This window comes from Hypomesus nipponensis, chromosome 16 (assembly GCF_054491055.1).
Source record: "Hypomesus nipponensis isolate SF chromosome 16, ASM5449105v1, whole genome shotgun sequence".
Classification (NCBI taxonomy): Eukaryota; Metazoa; Chordata; class Actinopteri; order Osmeriformes; family Osmeridae; genus Hypomesus; species Hypomesus nipponensis.
In genome coordinates, this window is record NC_140376.1 from 577,785 (window position 1) to 597,500 (window position 19,716).

General features: G+C 51.1%; 1 protein-coding gene across 2 annotated transcripts in view; it reads left to right on the top strand.

The window, feature by feature from the left end:
• Positions 1–19,716, top strand: part of rab6ba (RAB6B, member RAS oncogene family a) — a 30,066-nt gene that overhangs the window by 2,229 nt on the left and 8,121 nt on the right. For both annotated transcript variants that reach the window (XM_084676059.1, XM_084676060.1), the window contains exons 2-6: positions 11,146–11,204; positions 16,777–16,830; positions 17,193–17,298; positions 18,152–18,263; positions 19,030–19,123. In XM_084676059.1, coding sequence (XP_084532185.1) covers positions 11,146–11,204; positions 16,777–16,830; positions 17,193–17,298; positions 18,152–18,263; positions 19,030–19,123 — 425 coding nt within the window. The remainder of the gene's footprint in view (positions 1–11,145; positions 11,205–16,776; positions 16,831–17,192; positions 17,299–18,151; positions 18,264–19,029; positions 19,124–19,716) is intronic.

Genomic DNA, 19,716 nt, shown 5'->3' on the forward strand with positions numbered 1-19,716 from the left:
GCGGGCAGGAAGCTGTGGTCCTGCTGGAGGTCTGGCTGCCCTCCCCCTCCCCAGCTCCTCCAGCCACGAGGGTCCAACCCTGGCAGATCAGACTGCCCACGCTCAGTGCAGGAGCCCCGTCATCGGATGATCAGCGGCGGTTGTTGAGGTGGTTCTGTGGTCAACCCTGTTGCTTGCCGGTTCTGTACTTCAGTGTGTTTACGAGAGGCTGAGCGTTAGGTAGCTTTAAAACTCAGCTGTCAGATCCAGACGTGTTTGTAGGTGCTGCTGTAGAGAGGGTCCTCCCTTTGCTGCTGTAGAGAGGGTCCTCCCTGTGCTACTGTAGAGAGGGTCCTCCCTGTGCTGCTGTAGAGAGGGTCCTCCCTGTGCTGCTGTAGAGAGGGTCCTCCCTGTGCTGCTGTAGTGAGGGTCCTCCTGCTCCTCAGACACACAGGAGCCCAGGTGGGGTCTGCATCTGCAGCCTGGGAGCTCTGCTTCTCTCAACCCTAACACCACCTTCCTTCCAGCCTTAAGAACTTTTCTTTTTGAACTGCAGTTTTCCCGCAGTCTGGAAGATATTGCTGAATCACTGAGTCCTGATGCCAGAGCGGAGTCCTGGGGCTCGGCTGAATGCATCAATCACCGTGTCTCCAGGCAACAGCTCTCTGTGCTGTGGAGGCCTGGGCTCTGGGCGGAGAGGGACCAGGCAGACACCCAGTCCCACAGGGGCCAGGGGATGGCTTAGGCTCCACCTCCACAGACAAGGTCCTCTTAGGAAGAAGGAACGCCAGACATGACAGTTGTTCACATTTGGATCCCCTCTCTTCATACAGTATGATGAGACTTTGGCACAGTACTGTTATGAGATGTTGGCAACAACTGTCTGCCTGCCTGCCTGCCTGCTTGCCTGTCTGCCTGTCTGTCTGACTGTCTGGTATCTGGTAACATGCCAGTGAGAGGGTGGGGGGGTTAGATGGGAGCGTCTGTTTGAGCCCTTTTCCTGTTTATTCCTGTTTTTTGTTCTTTCTGCTTTTGCTTCTTTGCATTTCAATGAGATCTGCTGTCTCGCTGCTTCTGTGTGGTCTGGTCCAGCTCTGTGCGGCTCAGACCAGGGGCTTGTTGAATATATATTTTACTGTATTGTCTTGTGTTTGTTCTGCTTACAATCAATATTCCTTTCATTAGGTTGCTTGCAAAGCAATAATCTATTTAGATTTCTTCGATGGCGAGACGCAGATCTCTCATAGCACGCTGTTTTCACCGAGGACCAGAAAAAACATCTAATCTCAGACCCATTCCCATCCTAATCATCCACCTAGATTGAGAGAATGTGTCATATCAGCGCGGTTCACCAAGTGTAACATTGGCTAAATTGGTCGATTTTAACATTAGTCATTGGGCTTGAAAAACCTTTTCATCTTCTTGGTAAAAATGATATCTGATCTGAATGCTAATCAAGGTTTTGGGAGTTGTGTTTCTGTTTGTGTGCTGGTGAAACGCCCAGGGGGGTAGTCCCAAAACACACCCTGCCTTGATATGGGGGCTCAGTTGAGTCTCAGATTCTGCTCATGACTTTATACTACGTTTGATTCAATTTAGCAGATGCTTGCATCCAAAGCTACCGGCAATTAGTGCATGTAGTGTGTGTGTTTGTTTGGGGGTGTGTGTGTGTGTGTGTGTGGGGGGGGAATGTGTATGTCTTTATACAGTGAGCATATGAGTTAGCTTCTCTGAGTGTGTTGGGGTAGTTGCAGCTGTAATACTGAGTGTGTTGGGGTAGTTGCAGCTGTAATACTGAGTGTGTTGGGGTAGTTGCAGCTGTAATACTGAGTGTGTTGGGGTAGTTGCAGCTGTAATACTGAGTGTGTTGGGGTAGTTGCAGCTGTAATACTGAGTGGTGGAGCTGCTCCTGAAGATAACTCTTCACTCTGCTTCCTGTCTGGCCCTCCCCTCCTTCCTGCTCTCTGATTGATCAGGGAAGCAGCTTGGATCTGCTATTGATCCACTCGGCTGTCCAGTAATGGAGGGTAATTGATCATAAGGCATAAGTCCCTCCAAGCAGCCAGCCCTGCCCCACCACCCATGCCCTTCCCTCCTCCCTCCTCTACCCTTCACCCCCCATTCCATCCAGCCCTCCTCCCTCCCCCCTTCCATCCCCCCTTCCCTCCCTCCCTCCCTCCCTCCCTCCCTCCCTCCCTCCCTCCCTCCCTCCCTCCCTCCCTCCCTCCCTCCCTCCCTCCCTCCCTCCCTCCCTCCCTCCCTCCCTCCCTCCCTCCCTCCCTCCCTCCCTCCCTCCCTCCCTCCCTCCCTCCCTTCCATTCATCATCATGCCCCCATATACAGTCCTTTATTAGGAATGTGTGCTGTCTCCTATCAAACCTCAAAAGCATTAAACAGAAGTATAGGAACTTGAGATCCTCAGATGGAGAGAGAGGGGGGGGGGAGAGAGGCTGAAAGTGGGAAGTATTGAATATTTAGACAAAACGAGCAGCTGTGATAGTATCCCAGGATTAATATCAACCATAAATTTGTGTTCTTGGGCAGAAGGTTTTAGCTCCCCTGGGAGGGCGGGGCAGAGGGGCAAAGAAAGGGGAGAGAAATGAGAGGGGCAGAGAGGAGGGGGAGAGGAAAAGGGAGGAGAAGAGGGGGTGAGTGTGGAAGGGGACAGTGTGTGGAAGAAGAACTCTCTTTTTCACTCCCACGCCGTCACAGATCACGGTCATATACACTTTCTGTCCTGGACGCTTTCAGGCCAGCATGGATGACTCGTCTGACAGCAGAGTGAGGGGGGAGGCTGATGACTCGTCTGACAGCAGAGTGAGGGGGAAGGCTGGGGGCACCAGGCAGGCCAGGAGACTGACTGCTGTCTGAATAAGGCTGGTGGTCACAGCTTCCTGGCTCCATCAACATTCTGTCACTGTTCAGTCACAACAGAGCTTAGCTCTAAGAACCCAACCTCACTGTCTGAGGAGGAGAGGGGAAGGAATGAGAGCGGGGAGGAGAGGAGAGGGGAGGAGAGGAGAGGGGAGGGGGGGGAGGAGAGGGGGGAGAGGAGCTCTGCTCTCTTGGTGTGTGGACATGGTCTGGTAACAGGGTTAGTTCACTGGGTGTTTTCTGTGCAGTCACGGTGAGGTAAATGAATGAAAATGAGATTTAGCAGCAAGTCTGCCTCGGATAACCGGCCCCTATTACCCCCCATACCTCCCCCCCACACCACACGCACACACATACACACATACACTACCCTCTCAGCTAACACCACACACATAAACACCACCCCCTCCTCCACACACACACACACACACTGTGGAGGTCGCCCATGTAGGACTGCAGGCTGTCTTTCCTGAACCCCCATTAATCTCAGAGGGGCTTGCAGCGTGGGGGGGGGAGCCCTCTCTGGGTGGAGGAGAGTAGGAAGGCAGAGGACTCGCTACTGGCTGGTTGTCTGGCTGGGTAGCTGGCTGATTGGTTGGCTAGGTGGTTGGATGGCTAGGTGGTTGGATGGCTAGGTAGTTGGCTGGATGGCCAGGTGGTCGGATAGCTAGGTGTATTATGCAGTGGACCGCAGCATCATGAGGGAGCTGGGAGAGATTTGTGGAGCTCTGCCTCTCTCTCCCTCCATCACAGACCCTCTTAGAGGAGCAGCCCAGTCCCCTTCCTTGCCTCAGTTTAAAAGCAGCTCTGCTTTCCTTCTGTCATCTAGGACATCAAGGACTAACACAGGTGGCTTTGGTATTGTGTTCCTGTAGCCTCTTGTGTCTGTTGTAAACACTGCTCTGTCACAGTGCTTTGTTTCTGGGGACAATAAAGATCTTGCTTGTTTTAAAGGGTCTTGTTTTGTTCACGGTTTAATTATCGTTTGTTATTTTAGTTTGACTATAGTTTTGTTCATCTTCCGTATCCCTTGGACAGATCCTAGCAGTTCAGGGGCACCAAGCCTCCGATGTTTGAGCGGCCTGGTGTATGACACAGGTACATGACTTCACTTAATCGGGTCCTCTATCTGTTCTGAGAGGACAAACTGCATGTCATCTGTTTCTGGTTTAGAAACCAAGCGGCCAGCCAGTCAGTCAGTCAGCCAGCCAGCCAATCAGCCAGCCAGCCAATCAGCCAGCCAGTCAGCCAGCCAGTCAGCCAGCCAGTCAGTCAGGGAGCCCAACAATCAGTCAATCAGCCAGTCTTTCAGTCGGAAGAGATTGCAACTGACTAACGTGTGTGTCTGGCTGTGTACAGATATCGACAGACCTCTGACACCAATTACAGTGTGTCATTATCAGTCAGCCTGGTCCTGATGGGGTCTGCTGGGTGAGCCAGGACCACAACCGTGACTAATCATGTTTCTGCGCTCCTCACATGTCACTGTGATGCCAGTCAGCTGTTTAACTCCTCTCCCCTGGGTTAACCCTGCCCAGCGCATCGGGGAAACAGCAACTCGTTTTAAACAAATCAAATGAACCCAATGCAGCAGTCCAAGTGGATCCAGCTGTTCCTCTTCTTCAGCCACGCTCTTCTCCTATTGGACGCCTGCTCCTCCAGGGGAGACGATGCCACTCGTCCTCCTGCGTCCCAGACTCCCTCTCCCCCTGCCATGAGGAAGACTCTAATTTATACATTGAAACGTCACGCCTGCTTCTCTCAGCCCTGCTGAGAGACTAGACATACGACTGCTATCTCCTCTCCCAAGGCAATCATCCTCCAGCCTCCACAGACATCCTGGCCGTGCAGACCTGCTCTCCCGTGGGTGTGTGTGTGTGTGTGTGTCTGTTTCTATCGCTTTTATGCTCAGGAAGTAACAGGTGTCGTTAGCTGGCCCAGGAGTTGGTGTGGTTGGAGATGTTAGAGAGGTTTATCAGAGCTGCAGGTCTGCAGCCTGGTGTGGTTGGAGATGTTAGAGAGGTTTATCAGAGCTGCAGGTCTGCAGCCTGGTGTGGTTGGAGATGTTAGAGAGGTTTATCAGAGCTGCAGGTCTGCAGCCTGGTGTGGTTGGAGATGTTAGAGAGGTTTATCAGAGCTGCAGGTCTGCAGCCTGGTGTGGTTGGAGATGTTAGAGAGGTTTATCAGAGCTGCAGGTCTGCAGCCTGGTGTGGTTGGAGATGTTAGAGAGGTTTATCAGAGCTGCAGGTCTGCAGCCTGGTGTGGTTGGAGATGTTAGAGAGGTTTATCAGAGCTGCAGGTCTGCAGCCTGCGTTCAGCCCTTTATTTATTAACACACATTATAATCCCAAACACAAACACTATGATGCATCTAGGACGTTCAGCCAAAGATCAAGGATCAGTTGTAGTTCTAACAGTGCTTTAGTGGTCAGTTGTAGTTCTAACAGTGCTTCAGTGGTCATGGTTGAGGAACCGTCCATACTTGGAGCAGAGAAACATTGAGCTTCTCTCGCTGCCCATCCTCCCCCTCCTCCATCTCACTAAGTGAGCTCAGTGCAGGTACAGATCTCTTAACTGGAGCTCGTGTTTGAAAGCTCGAGGGCTTGTGAGCTGAATTATAGATCAGAGTGAGACAGGTTCTGTCACATGTTGTAGCCATTACCCAGAAGCCTTACAGTGACTCCAGATGAAGCCAGCTCTTATCGTTACTAGTGTTGTGGAATCCTCCTGTTGGACTAATTAATTCATCATGTCATTTACATCGCAGGTCATTAATGAAGCGCCCATCTGGCTTGTGACATGTTCTGCTGTGATCCCTCCAGAGAGTCAGCTGCCTTCTTAATGTGTTCCTCCATCCAGCCATGGTCTCTTCAGCAGGAGAGGCTCTCCTTGTCTCTCCTCCTCCTCCTCTCCCCCTCCTCCTCCACAAACATTCCCTTCTTCATCTTTCTGTGTGTGTCTTGGATGATACATTTTTGATGTAGTGTGTTTGCTGTGCCGGTGTGGCGGCCTGTTTCCCAGGGTGGTGCGGAGGTGGGGGCGAGGAGCCGCAGGTTATTTATATCCTCTCCTCCTCCTGAGCCAGGCCCAGGTAGCATCAGCTGTCTCTGATTGGCTGCCGTGCCATCAGGGTATTGTATGAACCCTCCCTGCCCCCCTCCCATCCCTGCCCCCCTCCCATCCCTGCCCCCCTGCCATCCCTGCCCCCCTCCCATCCCTGCCCCCCTCCCATCCCTGCCCCCCTGCCTCCACACTCTATTACTGACCTGGCTTTTGGCATCGGTAAGGCTAAACTTTGGACAAACCTCCGTCCGCTGAAAAACGTAATATTATACACTCTGTTCTCCAGCCAATCACCTTCCAGCAATAAATGTCACCGTTCACAGGAAGTCCCTGTGACGCGAGGGCGTCTGAAGGTGCTTCACCGCCCTCACAGGGACAAAACTGACTCCCACTTCCCGGTTCATTATTCAGCCGTCTGGAAAAAGAGCTGCTGTGGTCTGCAGACTGACCCTTCAATCCCAGCTGGCCAGAAGGCAACGCATCGCCATGACACCCGAGTGGACGAACTCCATTTAGCCGGCACAGCTTAAAGAGGAAAGGTCAGCATCGTAGATGTATTACCAAGGAAATGGCACAAGTCGTAGTACAAGTACAGGTACAAGGTGTACTTTAGGTCTAACCAGAAGTGCAATAACAGTGTAGTGCAAAAAAGTATGTAGTGCAAAAAAGTATGGACAGAAGCTATCCTAAAAAAGTATCAAATACAATACAGATAGAGGAGAGGGAAAAAGACCCAAAGATGAATAATACAGTATCAGGAGAGAGATGAGGAGGGAGAGGGAGGGGAAGGAGAGAGAGGTATGTACAGGATGATGTCAGCTGGAAGCCTCTGGAAGCTCCATCCACAGTCAAGCACCTCCATTAAACTTTCATGTGTGGCTCTCAGATGTGCTGCTCTCCTGAGTGTGCAGAAGAACCCAGTCACCCCTCTCTCTCTCTCTCTCTCTCTCTCTCTCTCTCTCTCTCTCTCTCTCTCTCTCTCTCTCTCTCTGTGTCTCTCTCTCTTTCTCTTTCTCTCTCTCTCTCTCTCTGTCTCTCTCTCTCTCTCTCTCTCTCTCTCTCTCTCTCTCTCTCTGTGTCTCTCTCTCTCTCTCTCTCTCTCTCTGTGTCTCTCTCTCTCTCTGTCTCTCTCTCTCTGTCTCTCTCTCTCTCTCTCTCTCTGTGTCTCTCTCTCTCTCTCTCTCTCTCTCTCTCTCTCTCTCTCTCTCTCTCTCTCTCTCTCTCTCTCTCTCTCTCTCTCTTGTCAACCATGCTCTACCGGCGTGTGTGTAGTCTACTGTAGAGGTGGAGATCAGTGTGTTCAGGTGGAGGTGTGTGTCATCCCTCAATAACAACAGATTAGTCCGGCCAGACCATTTTAATGCAGTCATTAAAAGTGAATAAAGCGACAATGAACAGATCCTGTTAGCTGGTATCAAGTGACAGGATCATATGTGGGCGTGGTCTGGAGAACCACAAACAGGCCATCGCACACAGCAAACACAGACACACTGTCATTAAGAGATCAGGAGGGGGGAGGGGCATATATTAGCATATATGCAGATTTGTGCTCAGGCTCATTTGCATATCATCATAGATGATATGATAGAATCTGATTATTTGTGTGCCACTCCACTCAGCTTTGCAGGAGGTTCAGAAGTTTGTGGGGGGTTTTTTAAGTTTTTTTTTTTGTTTCCCCAAAAAGTTGCTCATTGATGAGGACTCTACTGTACTCTATTGTGCTCTACTGTTTTAATCTACCTTTTTACCTCTCTATATTTTAGGCTTCTCTGTTTTCCTCTCCTTTCAAAGTTTCACAAGGTTGACAAATCTTTTCAAAAACAAGTAAAAGAACAAGCCCGTACTTGTTTCCACTGGAGTTAATGTAATCGGTACTTTTGTGACACGTAACCACGGTGTTGGATCAGACATTGTGTTTAGTTTGAAGAGATAAAAGGCAGCAGGAACGATGTTAGGTGTTTGGAGGGGCACACCTCTCTGTGTGCTCTCCAGGTGGATGGATGGGTGGGTGGCATGACTCAGCAAGCCAGCAGAGTATCAAACAACCTCTCTTTTCTTATGTCCTCTCAGACTGGATGGCCTCTCTCTCCGTGTCTCTCTTTCTCTCTCTTAACCACTCCTCTGAAGAGCCTCTCAGGTCTAATGCTCCTCTAATATTGCTCCAGACCCTTTCCTCCTCTCTGTCCTCCTCTCTCTCCTCTGTCCTCCTCTCTCCTCCTCTCTCTCTCATCCTCTCTCTCTTCCTGTCCTCTCTTCCTCCTCCTCCTCCTCCACCCCATCCTTCCTGTCTTCTCTCTTCACTCTCCTCCACCCCTTCCTCGCCTCCTCCTTGCCAGAGACTCTTTACAATGGAGGTATGAGACCAGACAGATTACAGGACAATACCGCTACAGTAGTAACAGACTTCTGGTAGAGAAAGACAGTATATTGACTGCGGTTGCCATGGTTACTTTCATCCGATATTGTCTCTGCGGTTTCCATTTAGCTTTTCATCTGTCCTTGTTGTCATAGTGACTGCTGTGGTGCTGACTCCTGCCGTGTGAGTCACACACTGGAGTCTCTACTTCCTGTTCCGTCTCTTCCCCTCTGAACGGTCCTGCGGCTTTTCTCACCATCCCAGAATAAACGGACAGCAGCTCACTGTCTGAATAACGTGGAGATAAACTGGGGCAGCTCCCACATGGAGATATTCAAACTATTTTACATCAAACTATTTGCATAATTACTTATTCAGGCTCTGCAGATAGGAGCATGTTGAGGGCCCAAACACGCATAATTATTGAGCTTGATAAGGGTTCTTTCCTGTAAACAACTAACTTTCCTGGTGGCCTTCTGTCTGTCTGTGGACCAGGCCTGTCTGTCTGACCATGCCTGTCTGTCTGACCAGGCCTGTCTGTCTGACCAGGTCTAGCCCTCCCTCATGACCCCTGTGGACCAGGCCTGTCTGTCTGACCAGGCCTGTCTGTCTGACCAGGTCTAGCCCTCCCTCATGACCCCTGTGGACCAGGCCTGTCTGTCTGACCAGGTCTAGCCCTCCCTCATGACCCCTGTGGACCATGCCTGTCTGTCTGACCAGGCCTGTCTGTCTGACCAGGTCTAGCCCTCCCTCATGACCCCCAGACCTCCCCTCATGACCCCCAGACCTCCCCTCATGACCCCCAGACCTCCCCTCATGACCCCCAGACCTCCCCTCATGACCCCCAGACCTCCCCTCATGACCCCCAGACCTCCCCTCATGACCCCCAGACCTCCCCTCATGACCCCCAGACCTCCCTTTCGAGGCCTGCTATAGAGGAGGTCAGTGTCCCCCCTCCCCCTTCCCCCCCAGATGGGGAGTCATGAGGAACGCCCCATAAACGATGTTTGAAATATTTAAAGGGTCTAAAATTAGCTGGTCGATGTTGAAACCATCGATCAGCGACCTGGCTCAGACTGTTCTCCTGGACAACGGCGGTATCCACGGAGACGTCTGGGAGGTTGAGAGTACTGTCATCACTGCTGCCTGACCGGGGTGCATGGTGGGATCTCAGTCCTCTCTCTCTCTCTGGCATAGGGACGAGCAACACTTATCAGCACAGCTCCCTGTCATAGAGCAGCACAGCTCCCCGTCATAGAGCAGCACAGCTCCCAGTCATAGAGCAGCACAGCTCCCCGTCATAGAGCAGCACAGCTCCCCGTCATAGAGCAGCACAGCTCCCCGTCATAGAGCAGCACAGCTCCCAGTCATGGAGCAGCACAGCTCCCCGTCATAGAGCAGCACAGCTCCCCGTCATAGAGCAGCACAGCTCCCCCTCATAGAGCAGCACAGCTCCCCCTCATAGAGCAGCACAGCTCCCCCTCATAGAGCAGCACAGCTCCCAGTCATAGAGCAGCACAGCTCCCCCTCATAGAGCAGCACAGCTCCCAGTCATGGAGCACAGCTCCCAGTCATAGAGCAGCACAGCTCCCCCTCATAGAGCAGCACAGCTCCCGGTCATAGAGCAGCACAGCTCCCGGTCATAGAGCAGCACAGCTCCCGGTCATAGAGCAGCACAGCTCCCCCTCATAGAGCAGCACAGCTCCCAGTCATAGAGCAGCACAGCTCCCGGTCATAGAGCAGCACAGCTCCCCCTCATAGAGCAGCACAGCTCCCCGTCATAGAGCAGCACAGCTCCCGGTCATAGAGCAGCACAGCTCCCCCTCATAGAGCAGCACAGCTCCCAGTCATAGAGCAGCACAGCTCCCGGTCATAGAGCAGCACAGCTCCCAATCATAGAGCAGCACAGCTCCCAGTCATAGAGCAGCACAGCTCCCCGTCATAGAGCAGCACAGCTCCCCCTCATAGAGCAGCACAGCTCCCAGTCATAGAGCAGCACAGCTCCCAGTCATAGAGCAGCACAGCTCCCGGTCATAGAGCAGCACAGCTCCCAGTCATAGAGCAGCACAGCTCCCAGTCAGCACCACCTGAGGATGAGGAGAGGGGACCAGGCTAGAGAACACAACCCTCCGTTTACTAGAAAAGCTTCACGCATGGCTTCATGAGCAAAACTTTAAACCCCTTCTGCTGTGAAATCTGATGCTCTTGTGTCTTTGGGGAAATTAGCATTTAAATGAATTGAGGAGGAGAGCTGAGAAAAGCCCCATTTATTATTTAATAACTTACTTCTAATACTTGTTGTCTGACTTGTGTGCCTGAAGCTCCACTGTGTAGGTGAGTGTGTGTGTGTGTGTGTGTGCAGTATGTGCAGTATGTGACAGATGAACATGTTCATGTACTCACAGTGACTAAGTCACCCACTCAGGGTTTACTGTGACGTGAGCTACCGTCTAGACACCTGGGCTCTGCAGGTGTTCTGTGAGTGTGTGGTGTTTGGATGGGCCCGGAACAGGCCCAAAGCCTGCAGCCATATTAGTGTGATGACACCTGTGTCGCTGCCGACCCCTGGGTCACCCTGACGCCCGCTAATGAGCTCCCTCGCTAGCAGGCTCTGACAAGATGCGGCAACACCACACACACACACACACACACACAAAGACACACACACACACACAAAGACACATTCACACACACACGCACACATACACCCATCTCTCACAGCAGTGAGACCTGTCTCTCCTGCCTGTCTAACACACCTGCTCTACCCCTCTCTATATCTCTCTCTCTATATCTTTTTATATCTCTCTTTATCTCTCTCTCTCAATCTAACTCTCTCAGTATCTAACCTGTTTGCTGTTTGTGTTCTCTTGCAGTTGGGAAGACCTCTCTGATCACACGGTTCATGTATGACAGCTTCGACAACACGTATCAGGTGGGTGGCTTTTCTGTTGTTTTGTGTCTGTCACACATATATCAACTATCACAATAATCTAACAGCACTGCAGACTCCGACCCTCCCCCTCCCCGAAACACACACAGACACACACACACACACACACACACACACACACACAGACACTCATACACACACAGACGTACACACACTCCAGTGTGAAACAAACAGCTTGGGGTTTGTCCTTGACTCAAATGAACATGTGAGTCTGACACACATCTGGGTTAGGGGACAATATGAAGTCTGTATAGCAGGCTGCTTGCATAGCAGGCTGCTTGCATAGCAGGCTGCTTGCATAGCAGGCTGCTTGCCACTCTGTGTGTGTGTGTACACGTGTGTGTGTGTATCAGACTTCCTGAGACTTCTTAATGGCTTGTTTATAAAGATGGTACATTGTAAGTCTTATACAGTGAATGTTGGTTTATATTTAATTACGTGAGTATAACAATACCCTGTACTACTAAATTACTTGACAGGGATTACACAAACCCCTCCACACCCTCACACTCAGAGAGCTTCAGTCCAAATCATCCCTCTGCTTTACAAATAATTTGATTAAATAGTTAATAAGTAAAGGAGTAAGGGATTCATTCTCAGTCTAGACCTCCTCTCTGCCACGGCCAAGCCAGCCAGCATGTCTGTCGAGAACTATGTCTTTAGACCTCTCCTGACTGGGGGAAGTGTTGGGAGGAAGTGTTTGGAGGAAGTGTTTGGAGGAAGTGTTTGGAGGAAGTGTTTGGAGGAAGTGTTTGGAGGAAGTGTTTGGAGGAAGTGTTTGGAGGAAGTGTTTGGAGGAAGTGTTTGGAGGAAGTGTTTGGAGGAAGTGTTGGGAGGAAGTGTTTGGAGGAAGTGTTTGGAGGAAGTGTTTGGAGGAAGTGTTTGGAGGAAGTGTTTGGAGGAAGTGTTTGGAGGAAGTGTTTGGAGGAAGTGTTTGGAGGAAGTGTTGGGAGGAAGTGTTGGGAGGAAGTGTTGGGAGGAAGTGTTTGGAGGAAGTGTTTGGAGGAAGTGTTTGGAGGAAGTGTTGGGAGGAAGTGTTGGGAGGAAGTATTTGCAGATGTGGAACGTTTGTGTGTTTGGTCCTGGTTCTCCTGTCAGGAGAACCCCCTCTCCTTGGCGACTGTCTGGAGAGAAGCAGCTAGTTCTCTTTCTTCTTCTTCTCTCCTGAAGGAAGGAGGGTCTATGAGCCGTCCCCCAGAGTCTGAAGACTGCTGCACAGTCATGAGGTTTGGATGGTGTATTGTGAGCGGATTAAACGCTTTCTCATAGCTCAGTGTCGCTGTGCTTTCACAATGAGGTGAATATCCTCTTCCCTCCCCGCGTTTAGCTGAGATGAATGAGGACGGATTTGCACCACTGTTCAACTCTGTGGTTCTCTTTCTGGTAATCCCGGTGCAGAATCTGCATTATGGTTAAAACGCTTTTAGAAACAAAGGCTCTCGCTGTCTTTGAACACTCTGCTCATACACACACACTCCCCACCACCCATGAAAATCCCTCTGTACAAGTGTACAAGAACCTCTATATCCTGTAACTATGGGAGACAGCCTGTATTTCCTGTAACTATGGGAGACAGCCTCTATATCCTGTAACTATGGGAGACGGCCCCTTTAATCCCACTGTCCCACTGGGCTTGACTGTAATAACTCCTGTGAGGAATGTGAGATGTGTGTTTTGTGTTTGCAACACGGCCAAGTCCCCTCCCCTGTGCAGGAACTCTCCTCCCAGCCGGCCCACTGCTCCCAGTGATGTGGGAACTGCTGCCGCAGTCTACGCTTTGTAGCCATGGATCAAAGACGCTCAAAGCAGCTCTGTGTGTGTGTGTATGTGTGTGAGTGCACCATCTCCGGTGGCCCAGCTGAATGTCAGTCCTCCCTGGCTGGCTGGCTGACACCGAGCTCAGTAACTGAAGGAGGCCTTTTCCATAACCCCCCAGGACCTTTCAGCAGTAATTAAGGTTCTGTATCGTTTTTGCACGGCTGGTAGATTGCAGGAACCCTAATACAGCACAGGCAGACAGGCAGACAGGCAGACAGGCAGACAGACAGGCAGACAGGCAGACAGGCAGACAGGCAGACAGGCAGACAGGTAGACTGACAGACTGACAGACTGACTGACTGACTGACAGGCAGGGTGTTGTTTCTGTCAGGCAGGGAAGCTTGGAGACTGAGTGCTCTGGAGACTCAGGGCATCCGCCACACTGAGCTGTCAGTTAGGCCTGGCCACTGAGCTGAGACGGGGAGGGGAGGGGAGGGGAGGGGAGGGGAGGGGAGGGGAGGGGAGGGGAGGGGAGGGGAGGGGAGGGGAGGGGAGGGGAGGGGAGGGGAGGGGAGGGGAGGGGAGGGGGAGGTGTCTGGTCTCTCAAGAAAGCATGTTACTGTCCTGTAGATGCTGACCAAAGACGTTGGTTGACATGCTGGTGAGTGGTCAGGGCCCTGCTCCCTGATTGGTCCATTGACCCTGCTCCCTGATTGGTCTATTGATTGAGACTGCGAGTGTATATCTTGACTACCAGCCTTGTTGGTGTCCGGGGGTTACGGACATAAACGATGCTCCCAGGTTCTCATGTTTTTCACAACTTGATCCTCAAACGATCGTTACCAAGTCAATCTGGCATTGACCAGACGTTTAACCAAACGTTCATGTATCAACATGTGGTCACATCAATCACCTGTCCTGACGGCCTCTCTCTCTCTCTCTCTCTCTCCCCCTCTCTCTCTCCCCCTCTGTCACTGTCTCTCTCCAGCTGTCGGGCCTTTAGAATTGAATCAATGCGTCTGATTGAATAGTTGTTGTTTGTTTACAGCCCCAGCTGCAGTGTGTACCTAGAGTCCCCACAGCAACCGGGTTTGATTCCAGCCTGGGCCATTCCTGCATGTCAAGAAAAAGGCACAAATATGTAACAAAAAAAAAAAATTTTTAGGAATGTGGGGACTGTAGAAAAACATCAAAATTCTGTTCTCATGAAACTTAGCTTGTAAAACATTTCCATAGAGGATTATGTTCAGTTCAACTGTTTGTTGAACACAAACAGATTCAGGATGATCCCAGGGCTCTGCAGCCTGTCTGAAGTTCACCCCCGGCAGCCCTGAGGAGCTGACATGGTCTTTATCAGAGCCCACAACCACACCTGCAGGAGGAGGGGTGACGCTGGTCCTGACTCAGGGAGCGTCTCTCCTGGAGGGAGCGTCTCTCCTGGAGGGAGCGTCTCTCCTGGAGGGAGCGTCTCTCCTGGAGGGAGCGTCTCTCCTGGAGGGAGCGTCTCTCCTGGAGGGAGCGTCTCTCCCTGCAGTCACTGGAGGAGCAGGGAAGACGTGCTTCCACTGCCTGGCTTCTTTAACCATGATATGAGACTCTTAATAATTAAACAGCTCATAAATAACTGCTACGAATTTGATTTGTTCATGCACACCTCTCCTCTTTCTCTGTCGCTCTCTCCCTCTCTTCTCTCTCTCCATCCCTCCTTCTTCTATATTTAACCCAGAGGACACAGAAAACCTTTATGAAATTACAGATAAATGTCTTCAGCAGATCTACATACTTTTTTTGAAACTTCCTATAAGAAACAAACGCACTTTGACGCTGTGTTGACATGACTTAGGAGTGTGTGGAACACTATCTGAGTGGGACTGTCTGGTCTGAGGTTCCAGCTTCTGTCACACACTCCGCAGGTTACGTCCATCGCCACGGAAACAAGTGCGTGATCTCGCTGCTGATGGCTGGCTCTTTCAGAGTGGAGCACCCTGAAGGGCCACACACACACACACACACAGAGCACACACATGAACACACACATGAACACACACACACACTGAGCCCTGAAACACTGTGGGAGATCAATATCACATCTGGCTCTAAATGATGGTCACTGCTAATCAGGACATGCAGTCAGGTAGGGAGGAACACTGCCTGAACCCCTACCTTAGATACATAAACAACTTTTTGATCACGGAGATTAGAAAAGACTAGCATCACTGTAGAACCAAGCACAGATCATAATAATTGGTTCCAGTGTTTTTCCATTTTCAAGAGGGGCTTGACTGAAGTACTTACAGGAGCCCTGATGTTATTGTGTGATCTCAGGTAGCGTAGCACATGATGATTCTCACTGGTAACAACCTCCTTTTACCTACTGAGTCTGGTTAAATTAAATAGACTCTCATATCCATTAGACAGACTGTCTATTGGAAGCTTCCGAGATCCATTCCACCCCTCCCTGCTGTGTCACAGCGACACGCCTGAGATCTGAGGTTTATAACCATGCTGATACACACCTGTCCTCCTGTAACCATGCTGATACACACCTGTCCTCCTGTAACCATGCTGATACACACCTGTCCTCCTGTAACCATGCTGATACACACCTGTCCTCCTGTAACCATGCTGATACACACCTGTCCTCCTGTAACCATGCTGATACACACCTGTCCTCCTGTAACCATGCTGATACACACCTGTCCTCCTGTAACCATGCTGATACACACCTGTCCTCCTGTAACCATGCTGATACACACCTGTCCTCCTGTAACCATGCTGATACACACCTGTCCTCCTGTAACCATGCTGATACACACCTGTCCTCCTGTAACCATGCTGATACACACCTGTCCTCCTGTAACCATGCTGATACACACCTGTCCTCCTGTAACCATGCTGATACACACCTGTCCTCCTGTAACCATGCTGATACACACCTGTCCTCCTGTAACCATGCTGATACACACCTGTCCTCCTGTAACCATGCTGATACACACCTGTCCTCCTGTAACCATGCTGATACACACCTGTCCTCCTGTAACCATGCTGATACACACCTGTCCTCCTGTAACCATGCTGATACACACCTGTCCTCCTGTAACCATGCTGATACACACCTGTCCTCCTGTAACCATGCTGATACACACCTGTCCTCCTGTAACCATGCTGATACACACCTGTCCTCCTGTAACCATGCTGATACACACCTGTCCTCCTGTAACCATGCTGATACACACCTGTCCTCCTGTAACCATGCTGATACACACCTGTCCTCCTGTAACCATGCTGATACACACCTGTCCTCCTGTAACCATGCTGATACACACCTGTCCTCCTGTAACCATGCTGATACACACCTGTCCTCCTGTAACCATGCTGATACACACCTGTCCTCCTGTAACCATGCTGATACACACCTGTCCTCCTGTAACCATGCTGATACACACCTGTCCTCCTGTAACCATGCTGATACACACCTGTCCTCCTGTAACCATGCTGATACACACCTGTCCTCCTGTAACCATGCTGATACACACCTGTCCTCCTGTAACCATGCTGATACACACCTGTCCTCCTGTAACCATGCTGATACACACCTGTCCTCCTGTAACCATGCTGATACACACCTGTCCTCCTGTAACCATGCTGATACACACCTGTCCTCCTGTAACCATGCTGATACACACCTGTCCTCCTGTAACCATGCTGATACACACCTGTCCTCCTGTAACCATGCTGATACACACCTGTCCTCCTGTAACCATGCTGATACACACCTCTCCTTCTCTCATTTCAGGCCACAATTGGAATCGACTTCCTGTCTAAAACTATGTACCTGGAGGATCGAACGGTGAGCATCTCGATCTGAAACTAATTCATCCGTTTGTCTGTTGGTTTGTTCATAAATCTAGAACGTCTGAATGAGACACCCTCCGTCATCTTGTGTGCTTCGTGTTCCTGGATGTTATTTCCTGGTCGTGTGTAGATCTCCTGGCTCAGCTGCAGTTGTGTATGTACAGGACAGCGTGACGCTTCCATGGTGTCGGAAGTGTGTGTGTGATTACATATGCATGGGCTACATGAGTGTGTGTGTGTGTGTGTGTGTGTGAGGGAGCCAGTGTGGCGCCCCCTGCTGAGGGCTGGTCACAGTGTGTACAGGCCCTGCTGAGGGCCGGTCACAGTGTGGCGCCCCCTGCTGTCTGCTGTGTGCAGGTGCGGCTGCAGCTGTGGGACACGGCGGGCCAGGAGCGCTTCAGGAGCCTGATCCCCAGCTACATACGAGACTCCACCGTGGCCGTGGTGGTCTACGACATCACCAGTGAGTGGGAGCACACACACACACACACATCACCAGTGGGTGGGAGCACACTCACACACACACACACATCACCAGTGAGTGGGAGCACACTCACACACACACATCACCAGTGAGTGGGAGCACACTCACACACACACATCACCAGTGAGTGTGAGCACACTCACACACACACATCACCAGTGAGTGGAGCACACACACAATTTCCTCAAAGCTTCCTTCTCTAGATGAAAAGTGACATTTTTATTTGTGTCCAGTCCCATTGCGGCCATCAGCAGCTGGAATTTAATACGTTTGTGGGAGAGAGGAAAAATGTCTGCTTTCAGAACCCCAGGGAGGAGAACAGTAAACCTCATTTTACAGGCAAACACCCCCCCTCCCTGGAGAGCCCCCCCCACACAGCCCCCCTCCCTGGAGAGCCCCCCCACACAACCCCCCTCCCTGGAGAGCCCCCCCACACAGCCCCCCTCCCTGGAGAGCCCCCCCACACACACCCCCTCCCTGGAGAGCCCCCCCACACAGCCCCCCTCCCTGGAGAGCCCCCCCCACACACACCCCCTCCCTGGAGAGCCCCCCACACACACACACACACACACACACATACATACACCACCACCACACCATAATCCAAGGCTGCCAACTATAAACAGAACAACAGTGATGCTCAGAGGGTGTGGTGAGGTCTACAAGGTTTCGTCACAAATCATTTCATCAGATCAGACTGAAACGTCACATCTTGTCATGTTTGTCAAATCACACACAGACAACACATGCTTGAATTGCTATAAAAATATTATTCCTGTTTGAACATGTAATATTTGAGCAGTTCTTCATGGTGACTGCTCTGTCACTACAGATGTCAACTCCTTCCAGCAGACTTCCAAATGGATTGATGATGTCAGAACAGAGAGAGGAAGTGATGTCATCATCATGCTCGTCGGCAATAAAACAGACCTGGGAGATAAGAGGTATGTGTCGAGTTCTGTCTCAAACACGGTCACATGCACACGCACACACACACTCCTGCTGAAGGTGTGTGCTTGAAGGGGGATAAACCCATTCTTTTGCAGGCGTGTTCTGTCATGGCTGTAGGAGATGCAGTAGTCCGTGTCAGAGCTGTTTTTCGGAAGAATGTTCAGGAGTCAGTCAGCCTGCCCCACCTGAGAGTCTGTAGAGTCAGTAGAGACAGTAGAGACTCTTTTCTCTCTCTCTCTCTCTCTCTCTCTCTCTCTCTCTCTCTCTCTCTCTCTCTCTCTCTCTCTCTCTCTCTCTCTCTCTCTCTCTCTCTCTCTCTCTCTCTCTCTCTCTCTCTCTCTCTCTCTCTCTCTCTCTCTCTCTCTCTCTCTCTCTCTCTCTCTCTCTCTCTCTCTCTCTCTCTCTCTCTCTCTCTCTCTCTCTCTCTCTCTTTCTCTCTCTCTCTCTCTCTCTCTCCCAGAAACCTGAACTGATCCACAGGAACGTCCTACAAATGGCCAGTAATTAATTTATTGCGCCACAGCGTAATGAATCAACTTCACCATCTATGACTGTGGCGGCCGGGGTCTGTCTGACTCTCAGACAGCAGCAGTAAATGATCTGGTTGTCTTACCTGTACTGTGTTAATGCTGATGGATGATGGTGATTCTCTGTAGCGACTCTTACAGTGTGGATGAAGGGTGTGGTGCAGCAGAACCAGAGCTACCTCATGCTAGCCATCAGAAGGCTGATGGGAATCCATGATTCTTGTCTTCGCAGGCAGATCACCATCGAGGAAGGAGAGCAGAGGGCCAAGGAGCTGAGTGTCATGTTCATTGAGACCAGCGCCAAGACAGGATACAACGTCAAACAGGTGAGGTGGTCCAGGGAAAACAAGCTGAACGCTTCTGACTGACTGAGTGGGCAGAGGAAGTTGTGTCTCTGCTGTCTAGTCTCTGCAGGTCTCTCTCTCCCTCCTCCGCTCTCTCTAACTCTCTCTCTCCTTCTCTGTCTCTCTCGCCCTTTCTTCCTCTCCCTCTCTGTCTCTTCCGCTCTCTCTCTGCCTGGCTCGGCCAGCTCTGCCTGGCTCGTACGGCCTTGAGGAGCATCCTCGTCTTGTTCACACCAGGCCAGCCACTTGGCATTCAGCTGTCAACCCTCAGATTCAGGGAGAAGTCGCACAGATTATCCTGCATTTCCAGACCTGCATGTCGTGTGGCTTGATTACTACCTCCGAGCAGAGACCAGGCTGTTTGACAATCCTGAGGTGTCCCACCCCCCCACCCCCCCACCCCCACTGGGCCTCTTTAAGCAGGCTTTATGGACCTGTTTGTCTTCACCTGTCAAGAACAACAACCGTGAGGCATTTAACAAAATTGTCCTATTTTCATCTCCTCTGCTCTGCTGGCTCTGTGTTCCATGTTTTCATAACCGGCTGCTGTGGTTTATAGTCCAGACACAGAAGAG